Source organism: Struthio camelus, chromosome W (genome assembly GCF_040807025.1).
Source record: "Struthio camelus isolate bStrCam1 chromosome W, bStrCam1.hap1, whole genome shotgun sequence".
Classification (NCBI taxonomy): domain Eukaryota; kingdom Metazoa; phylum Chordata; class Aves; order Struthioniformes; family Struthionidae; genus Struthio; species Struthio camelus.
The window spans coordinates 53,789-63,565 of NC_090981.1; the positions used below are offsets into that span (position 1 = coordinate 53,789).

Below are 9,777 nucleotides of genomic sequence, written 5' to 3' on the forward strand. Positions count from 1 at the left end.
TGCCAAACAAAGCAAAAAGACCAACAAGGCTGCAAGGGTATCAGATTTTTGGACTGCTTCTCTAAGGCTTTCAGGGTGATTGACATAACCCCTGCTCTTTACATTACTCAAAGCTACATTCATCTACTACTTAGGACTAACCTGTTTCTATTTTAAGAGGGGATTGTTGTTTGTTTAAACTTTACATATAGTCTGTAATCTGCTATGCATCATCTCTAGCCCCTTCTGCTTTCACAACACTTTTGGTAATTAAAGGTGTTAATTAATAGCACCCATTGTCCTACAGGCTGGAGTAACGCATCTCCTTCTCTAAAGACATGCCTAAAACCCACACTTTTTCCCCTATAGTACAGTTGGGGCTTCCCCTAGCCCTTCAGTGTTCTCTTAGGCTTTTCCTGAGCCTCTTTTTTTTTTTAGGTTATTCCTTAGCCTGCAATTTCATGTTAATGTTCTCCTTTAGCATTGCACACAGCACAGTTATTGCAGACCAGCTGCATTTAGAGAGCCCTCATGCACACACAGAGGGCTCAGAAAAAGAGAGAGAAAAATCTGTTTATCATTTGTGCATGTTCTTCACCAAAAAGTGCTGTAAATTCTCCTTTCTATAAAGCAGGACTGAGTCAAGGGGGAGACAGATCACACCCCATATTTATTAGGGCACCTCATTGCTGTGGGGACAGGGTCTGGGAGCAGTTTTAGGATTGCTTGGGGACAGAGCTTAGGGGAAGGCCTAGAGCCAGTGACAATGTTGCAGCAGGGTTTGGAGGCATTTTGGGATCTGTGGGGGCAGGATTTGTGGGTGGTTTCATGGCTTTGGGGGAAGCTGGTTGCAGAAAGGGTGGGAATCTGCAGGGCCCTCAGGCCAGGGGTGCCATCCCAGATGCGTACTGAGCACATAGAAGTGCTGCATGTGGCTGTCAGTTTTGCAGGAGGAGCTGCTGGTCTAGTATCCCATCAGAAAAAAAAAATTGTGAGGGACCCCAAGTCCCAGACAAGAGGCATCAGGCTGCTGTGCCACTGCCAGAGACATCCACACCCCTGTGCAGCATACAAGTGCCTGGGGTGTGGATGTCAGGGCAACAGAAGAGCCATTGACACATACTGGACTAGGGAACCACACAGCTTTGGGGCAGCCATACAGGAGGGCACAGGGCTTAGTGAGGCTCAGCAGGGGTTTCAATGAGTTGGTGCCTAGGTTACCACACTATGCCTGGGGCTGAAGGAGGCCCCAGGGTGCCTGGGAGTTTTTTCCTTCTATCCATCTCCTTGTCTCCCTAGCTACAATTCTCAAGTAAATAACTTAGGGCTACTTTAAGTGTGCCTGACTCAAATTGACCTTAAACATGGTTTTGAACTGTACCCTGGGGCATGCCTGCCACAACAGGAGCTATCCTTTGTGCCACCTCCCCACCCCTCCCAGCTGTGTCCAGGGATAGTCAAACCCAAGCCCCTTCCACCCCACACCTCCACACAACAGGAAGCACCAACACAGAAAAAGACTCCACATAGGGCTCTACACTTTCTCTCCCTTCTGATTGTAATGTTAGGGCACAAGAGGGGTCCTAAGGGAACCAACAGCCAAGAAAAAGCCTCTGGGGAACAATTTTGGCCAAAAGAGGGATCCAGAGTAGACTAGAGGGCTGCAAAGAGGGCTGGAGGGCCAAAGGAGGACTCTAGAGGGCTTCTGAAGGGACTAGACAGGGTTAAAGGGGCTGCAGGTCCAAAAGACAGCTCTGGGGCTCAAAGATGACGGGAAGGAGAGTCCAGAGCACACTAGAGGGGTGTGCTAAGAGGTCTAGGGGACCAGCAGAGGTCTGTGGGGGAAGATAAAAGGCCAGAAGAGGGAGCTGACTGTTAGAGAAGGAACTTTTAACTGATTTAGCTTCAGCACTGTTAGAGAAGGAAAGTGTAGCTGACTAAGCTTCAGCTTAGCATAAGTCCAACTCTTGCTTACTGTAAGAGCCTAAAGTAGATGAAGCCTGCAGGCCTCAAGGCCAAACTGCCAATGAACTTGAGAAACTTTTGCAGTTACATCAGCACTGATTAAAACCAGCTAATAAAGATACCAAAGCTAGCTAATGAGGATACAAAGTAGAATGCAAGAGACAAGATGGGATGCACCTGGGTTGTGGTTGACCTTTGAGAAGATAAGGGACTATGGGAAACAAGGACATGGCAACCAGCCTGGGATAAAGGCCCAGGCTGGGAAATAAAACTGTAAAGGGTATAATTACCCCAGAATTTCTTTGGGCAGGGTCCCTTCCTGGAGGCACCCAGCTTGAGCTGTTACTATGCTGTAACATCATTTAAATAATTTTGCTGCTATACATGCATGAGACTTTGCTCCTCAGAAACCTAGGATCAAACTGTTTCCACAACACCAAAGCAGAACAGAGGGCTGTCAAGGGGGCTGGAGGGCCAACACAGGGCTCCAGGGCATGACAAAGGGCCCCGGAAGGGTTCAGAGTGGACTAGAAGGGTCCTCAGGGGTCTAGAGGGCCAAGATATACCTCTGGGGCAGAAGGGAGACTGAAAGAGGAGCCCAGAGCGCACTAGAGGGGTGCTAAGGGGTCCATGTGGCCAAAAAAGTGACTCTGAAAAACAAGGAAGACCTTTGAGTACAATTCAAATTAGATTGAGCTAAACATTGTTCTACTATGCCTGGCTTTCTTCTTCCCTGTCCATACTCAATTCTACAAGTACTGCTTCGCCTAATGATTTTGAAAGTGGTATTGGAAAAGCAAAGTTGCCTTACATTAGAGGCATCCCAGTAGCTCTAAGGTGACTCACAAGAAGCTAGTTAATCAGAGGTCTAGCTGTCAGCTCTGTAAACTACCTATGATCCTTTATTTTTTCAAAAACAATAAAATGCACAAGTTTGATCTCCTCTGAGGTTTTACAGAGAATAGCTTCAGAAAGAACCACAGGATTTTACTGTACCCTCCCCCTTCCCTCACTATTCATGGCAGCATCATGAACTACAAGAAGTTTTACATATAGTCCCCATCACCAGTAACATGCCTTTAGGTATCTCAGCTACTACACTGAGATCACCATCACCTTTGAAGCACATCAGCAGAAAAAGGACATGCCTGGGAAGAAGCACGAACCTGATCTGCTGCTTTTTCCCCAGACAGATACAAACTTCAGTCACTTGTATCCACCACTTAGGTCTTTAGAGAGGCTATTCTAGCATCTTGCTATTATCCAGCTTGCTAGTCTGCAAGCCCAAGATAACTGTACCTTGGTCTCAGCCTTAGAGGAAATAAAGTATTTTTCTCCCAAATTTAATAGAAAAGGCAATTTATTCTAATAGCATTACATATTATAGGTAGAAAAATCTGTTCCTAACTTCCATTCTGTAAAGTAATGGAAGGAAGAAATTAGAGCAAGAACTAATCAGTCCCAAATGCAATGTTCCATATTTACAGAGGAACGTGAACATTAGATTTCATTTATGAGCATTTGCACCACTGCATGCTTGTGAGATGAACCTAGAAGGAAACAAGTTAATCAGTACACAACTGCTTACCACTTCTGCCAGAAGTGGAAGAAATGTTCAGTTTTGATCCATTTTCTCAAAACACTGACAATAGTTCTCTTCCAACAAGAGAATTATCTGTAGTTCGGATCAAGCCAGATTGAGATAAAGCTATTCCCCTCCTTTCCTTCTCAGTTCATGCTTTTTCCTTGACCAGCAGCATGAGCAAAGATACAAGACAGAGGGAGCTCAGTCCAGTGACTAACTACAGTTACAACGCAGCATTACAACTGCAGTTCATGACTGAAAATAGATTTACTGATAGCTTGTTCACAATTCCTTGTGCCTCTGCACTCAGGTAAAGATTCTTCTTGGTCAAGTCACATGGTCTTAAACAAATGCTCTGTGAGGAAAACAGATCTCAGTCAGTAAACATACAGCAAAATATCAGTCTACATTCTGCTTAGACCAGCTTGAACAGCTCCTACTTCTGCCTAAGAACTTAAGGTTATTTTTAAGCTAGATCAATCCCAATCAATTGGGATGGCACAACTAAAGAGACAAGAACAGATGACCAGAAACAGCTTGAAGCCGATAGGTCCCCCCCAGAAGATATAAGCTATCCCTTTAGCATAGATTTTGCAGATTCACATTTCTGATTTACCTCCCCTCCTCCAACAGGGACTGAAATGAAGATATCATTGATGTCAGCAAGGGAGCTGCCATTGGCAGAGATGGTGTAAACATGTTCATTTAGTGCAGGTGTGTGCAAAGCTGGTGTCTTGAAAATTCTGAAACATTCCAAAGTTAAGTAGTTTTATTGCAGCTGATAAAAGTGATCACAAGCAAGTTCAATGAGATTCTCTGATGGAAAGAGTTTAAAACCATTTTCTGTGTAATATAAGTACAACAGGAAGAGAGGCTCTACCTTGCAACTTGTTTCTGATATTCCTGAACATAGAAGTGTTAAGTGCTTGCTCATGCTCCCCTCTTTCTATAACTCTATTTTTTTAGCATTATAGATATATAAACTATTATAACAGGAGAATAGTCTGAATCTGTTCAGACCTCACAGGCAGTCAGAGAATGTTCACTGAACAAGTAGGAAAGGAATTACAATTTGCACATAATTTTACAGACAAGCTTTTTTGCAAGAAAGTAATTCACATAGAAGAAAAAATTATGAAGGCATGAAGTCTCAATGTCTAATCCTGACTCCACAGAAAACACTATGGGTACCAGTCAAAAAAAATCTTCTCTGCTTCCATGATCCCATTCTAGTGTGGGAGTTTCAGATAATACTACACATGCTCTATTAAAAAGTTTCAAAAAAGCTAGGCAGGCCACACTGATCAAGTACTTAAACCCAAGGTCTTTCATTACAGATTCAAAGAGTCATCAAGGACCATTTTGCAAATAGACGACAGATACAAAGAAAGTCTTACTGTTTGCTTTATGTATCAGAAGTTAACAGAGAAATAGAACACTAATCTGGAATAAAACTTGGTTGTGACAGTGGACACATCTCCCTGAGCACAGGCATCAATGTTACCAGTAGCTGCAGTGTTGTTTCTGCTTGATCTGCTAAAGAAAAAAATTCTGCTCTGAAGAATCATTTTCACAGATGTGCAAGCTCCTCATTCAAGGCTCTGATAAGACAGAGACCACTACAGAAAAATCAGAGGTTCTTACTGATTAAGGGCAAACCCCAAAGCTAGGAATAAGCTGATCCTCAGAGGAAAGGAAGTTGCCTGTCCTTCATTCACTGTCAAATCACTGATTGTTTCTACAGCATGGCATGCCTATGCATCAGTTAGGTGGAACAGAGTATAATTTAGTAGCCTAAGAATTTTAGGAACAATAAACTTACTCTCCTTTTCTGAAGACCAGGGAAAAGGATATCTCCTAATACCTTTTACTTGTGCCTTTTGCTCTTGCTGAATGCGCTCCTTTGCTCTTGGTCACTGACACTTATTTTAGTGGGTGCCTTCACCTGAAACACATGACTCAATGAATCAATTATTTTGCTATCACATGACAGTGAGCCCAATATGAATAAATGCTTCCATACAAAGCATCTGACTTAATAGCTTCCTTTATAATGCACAAAGCTTGAACCAAACATCATAGACTTCTAATCATTCCTATTTTAATATTGTTCATATGTTCTCCCCCTCTCAGCTCTGCTGTAGAATATTAGAATGACACTGGACTATATGAACTTTTAATCTAACCCAGTACTGTCCATATAGTCATTAACGCCCAGAGCAAAAGCAGCAGAAGTTCGCATTGGTAAAGAATTTTCAACACAGTTAAAAATGTCTCTGCTATAGGAATATCACTCTGTATACAGCCAAAAATGCATTAGCCCAGAGGGAAGGGATGGAAAGTGAGACCTTGCAGCTATGCAAAAGGCTACAATAGAAGCAGGGATCAGACAAGGCAGGGATAAAGCACATGCACCAAGCTAAGTAACTGCACTCTAAGAGCAAATGAAAACCAAGATGCCTATCACTAGACATTTCATGAGACAGTGGCTGTTTTCAAGTCCCCTTTGAAGTGCCCTGGACAGCATTACGATAGCCATCATCTCAGTGAAATTGTTTACCTCTTGAGAATAGAGTCATGGTAAGGAATAGCTAATTACCTTGACAGTTCCTGGATTACTGTTTTCAGCTTCTAGTTCTGCAGGAGGTTGGTGATCAGGTTGTATGTTTTGTGCTTGAGGAAGTGAAGGAAGCTCTGCTTCTTCCCAAGTAGCTTCAATATCCTGTTTATAGTTTCCAGCTAAGAGGAGAAAGTGTTATCCAAGCTGAAAGCAATGAATCATCAGCTAGCAATTGGGTGAAAAAGTAAACAACTCAAGTATTTTCAGCAGCAATTTGCTCCTGAAATCCAAACCCCAATAAGAGTGGTTGACAGAACATTATTTTAAAAAAAATTTAAGAAAAATTAAGTAAAATTACTTCTGGTAACTGGAATAAAGGAAAATCATTTTCTTGCATTTAAGTATATTGAAGGCTGTAAGTAAGAGCAGAATTATCATTCACAGTACACAGACCATTGCTAGCTCTCATCTTACTGAAGTCATCAGAACACTTAAAAGCGAAAACCAACCTTCCTCAACAACACTTAAAGGAATCTGGAGAAGTTCTGCTGTTAAGAAGGCCAAAGGGATCCTGGGGTGCATTAGGCAGAGTGTTGCCAGCAGGTCGAGGGAGGTGATCCTGCCCCTCTACTCAGCCCCGGGGAGGCCTCACCTGGAGTACTGTGTCCAGTTCTGGGCTCCCCAGTACAAGAGAGACGTGGCACTCCTGGAGAGAGTCCAGCGGAGGGCTACCAAGATGATTAGAGGGCTGGAGCACCTCTCCTATGAAGAAAGACTGAGAGAGCTGGGCCTGTTCAGCCTGGAGAAGAGAAGATTGAGAGGGGATCTCATCAACGTGTACAAGTATCTGAAGGGGGAGTGTCAAGAGGATGAGGCCAGCCTCTTCTCCGTGGTGCCCAGCAACAGGACAAGAGGCAATGGGCAGAAACTGAAACACAGGCAGTTCCATCTGAACCTGAGAAAAAACTTCTTTCCTGTGAGGGTGACTGAGCATTGGAACAGGTTGCCCAGAGAGGTAGTGGAGTCTCCTTCGCTGGAGATATTCAAAAGCCGTCTGGATGTGATCCTGGGCAATATGCTCTAGGTGACCCTGCTTGAACAGGGAGGTTGGACTAGATGATCTCCAGAGGTCCCATCCAACCTAAACGATTCTGTGATTCTGTGATTTCTGTTATATCCAAGTCTGCCTACAATTAAAAAGTCACAAGATCATTAGGATCATCAGTAAAGCATCACTGCAATGAGCCAAAGCTGCAGAGTAAATGCTTAATTATTTTACAACAGAAACACATCTGTATTCCCCTGCTGTGCTCAAACTGGAAACTTTCACATTATTCAGGAAGTGACAGCAATCCAACAGGCTTACATGCCATTCAGTGCTAGCAAGCCTTTTTTGGCAGTACAAGTACACTTTTCCCTCCTCCCTGCCACTTGTTTTAGAAATGGTTTAATGTACAGAAAAACACATTCTCACAGGGATCCAAGAGGGAAGCAAAGCAGGAAAGCTAGCAGTGGGCAGAGAGCAGCATGAGCAGGCAAAGCCTACAATAAACAGTATAGATGTTTATTACCTTTAAGTCTTAACAGAGTAGCTGTGAAAGTGTTTACATAACCTCGATAAGGCTTCAGGAAACCATTCTCTCCCACAGGGGCAGAAAGCTGAGGGGAATTCAGTATTTATACCCAGACATCTACCACCGTTGCCCCTTCTAAGGCCACTGCACTCTCTCCTTTAGCTGTAAAGAAAGCATTAAAAAAACAAAACAAAAAAATCAATATGCAGTTTTCTCCCGCACCGTGTTTTTAGCCTCCCCCACCAGCCCCACGTACCAAAGTAGATGAGCCAGTTCATGCTGCGCACCGCCTGCGGCAGCCACGGCAGCTCCAGGTCGTAGAGCTCCTCCATCTCCCTGACCAGCCGCTCGCCATCGGTCCGCAACCGCTCCAATGGCATCTTCACTGTGGCGACACAACATGGTCTCAGGCTGCCACTTCCCCTCCGGGGGCCCCCCCAATCCCTATTTTTCCCCATTTTCCCCGACCGACCCTCGCGGTCGAAGTCCCTGAGGAAGATGGCGAGCCGCCTGTCGTGCGCGACCAGTCTCATCCTCCTTGACGGCACGGCAGCGGCCATAGCGGCAGCAGTACAAATAACGATGACACTACTGTGTCTGTCTGTCTGTCTGTCTGTCTGTCTGTCTGTCTGTCTGTCTGTCTGTCTGTCTGTCTGTCTGTCTGTCTGTCTGTCTGTCTGTCTGTCTGTCTGTCTGTCTGTCTGTCTGTCTGTCTGTCTGTCTGTCTGTCTGTCTGTCTGTCTGTCTGTCTGTCTGTCTGTCTCGCGCGCGCGCACCCTACCCTCTTCCCCCCCCCCCCCCCCCCCGCAACCCCCATATATATATAGTGCTGCCACTCCGCCCCCGCGTTGACGCGCAGCCAATCAGAGGGCGGCGCGCTGCCGCAGCACGGCAGAGAGAGGGGTTACTACCGTAATTGCAGCTCTTGCTGCAATCGACTACTGTAATTACACACGGCTGGTGTCGTAACCCCCCCCCCCCCCAGCTGCTTGGAGAAAACTGTGTATGAGGACTAGAGGTTGTTGATTGCAGCCTGTACGGCCACTAGTATTTATTATCTGAATGTCTTTGCATATACCAGGTTCCCAAGATCTTTGCCCAGTGACATGCTGGAACCAAAATATACAGACTTGTAGTGCCAGATTCAGAACTCCAGACTTTAGAAGAGACCCAACAGCTTTGCTCTGGTATAAGCTCATAGCTTTCAAACAGATTTCAGAGCGGAATTTACTACAGGGGTCCTTACTTAGGAAAAGGCTAAAGAAATTTAAGTTTAGAGTTTCGTTGGAGGCAGAAATACATGATGAACGGCCGCATGAGTCATTTAGTCGACCAAACATGCATGGGTTTCACAAGCCCCTGTGGTTTGAGTTGGCTTATAATCCTGGAGACTGTCTCTTCAGCCCAGCCTCTAGCTTGTCTTGAAGTCATGCCTCTTGGTTCCCCACGTGCACCCAATGATTTTTCATCTCTTTTCTGTTGTAATGTGTGTGTAGCAAGGTTTTCATCGTTTTTTTGGATATTGGAAAGCTTGCAGTAATCAAATAGGGCTTGCAAAACTCCTGTCCTTCTCCTTCCATGAGCTCTTGCTTTAGGATTCACCTTGGCATGTTACGTATTTATTTCAAAATGCTAGTGGTAAGAAAGAAGGGATTTATGTAAATTCAGATCCTTCATAATGCAACAATTTTGTGTCACCAGCAATCTGAAATGGGTTCTGAAAGGGGTAATCTGCTTTGGAGTTCAACCTACCCCATCAGCCCCACATCTCTCTCTGTTGTCTCTTCACACAAGCAGGATTCACACCAGCATTAAATAGATACCTTTAAATTCACAGCAAAGAAAACTTTGTAAGGTGTAGCATTCTTCCTTCCCCATGCAGTGCTGCAGCCTTCCTCCTCGGTGTGAGCTGCTATAGGATGGCTCCCTCCCATAGTCCATGGCTACTTGTCAGCCAGAGACCAGCTTCAACTCTGTGCTAAGCATAATAGGACCTTTCCTCTTTTCTCTTGAGATCAGGAGAGGAATTCAAGCTGGTCAAACATTATGGCCCCATTTCAAAGACTGCCCTGGCAATGACTGGTGGAGGTGATTCATGTGACATGTGTGGCACA

The 9,777-nt window shown here is 44.7% G+C and overlaps 1 protein-coding gene across 4 annotated transcripts; it reads right to left on the reverse strand.

The window, feature by feature from the left end:
* Nucleotides 1-3,289: 3,289 nt before the first annotated feature.
* LOC104147876 (borealin) lies at nucleotides 3,290-8,448 on the reverse strand. Of its 4 annotated transcripts, none has more exons than XM_068925702.1 (8): nucleotides 8,136-8,421; nucleotides 7,920-8,048; nucleotides 7,661-7,825; nucleotides 6,599-7,276; nucleotides 6,129-6,268; nucleotides 5,394-5,474; nucleotides 4,146-4,272; nucleotides 3,290-3,884 (listed from the first exon to the last, which is right to left on the reverse strand). In XM_068925702.1, exons 1-3 carry the CDS (start codon nucleotides 8,221-8,223, stop codon nucleotides 7,767-7,769), a joined length of 276 nt encoding a protein of 91 aa, XP_068781803.1. In that variant the 5' UTR covers nucleotides 8,224-8,421; the 3' UTR covers nucleotides 3,290-3,884; nucleotides 4,146-4,272; nucleotides 5,394-5,474; nucleotides 6,129-6,268; nucleotides 6,599-7,276; nucleotides 7,661-7,766. The 4 variants fall into 4 exon arrangements, with proteins under 4 accessions (XP_068781803.1, XP_068781802.1, XP_068781801.1 ...); XM_068925701.1 differs by having other exon boundaries at nucleotides 3,291-3,884; nucleotides 5,352-5,474; nucleotides 6,742-7,276; XM_068925700.1 differs by having other exon boundaries at nucleotides 3,533-3,884; nucleotides 4,146-5,474; nucleotides 8,136-8,447.
* Between the last annotated feature and the right edge of the window lie 1,329 nt (nucleotides 8,449-9,777).

Bases quoted from the DNA above. Each gene is read 5' to 3' on its own strand.
- LOC104147876 (XM_068925702.1), bottom strand. From the start codon at position 8,223: ATGGCCGCTGCCGTGCCGTCAAGGAGGATGAGACTGGTCGCGCACGAC. The intron at 8,049-8,135 runs GTCGGTCGGGGA...GTGTCGCCACAG, and splicing joins CAGGGACTTCGACCGCGAGG to TGAAGATGCCATTGGAGCGG. The intron at 7,826-7,919 runs GTACGTGGGGCT...CTTTCTTTACAG, and splicing joins GAACTGGCTCATCTACTTTG to CTAAAGGAGAGAGTGCAGTG.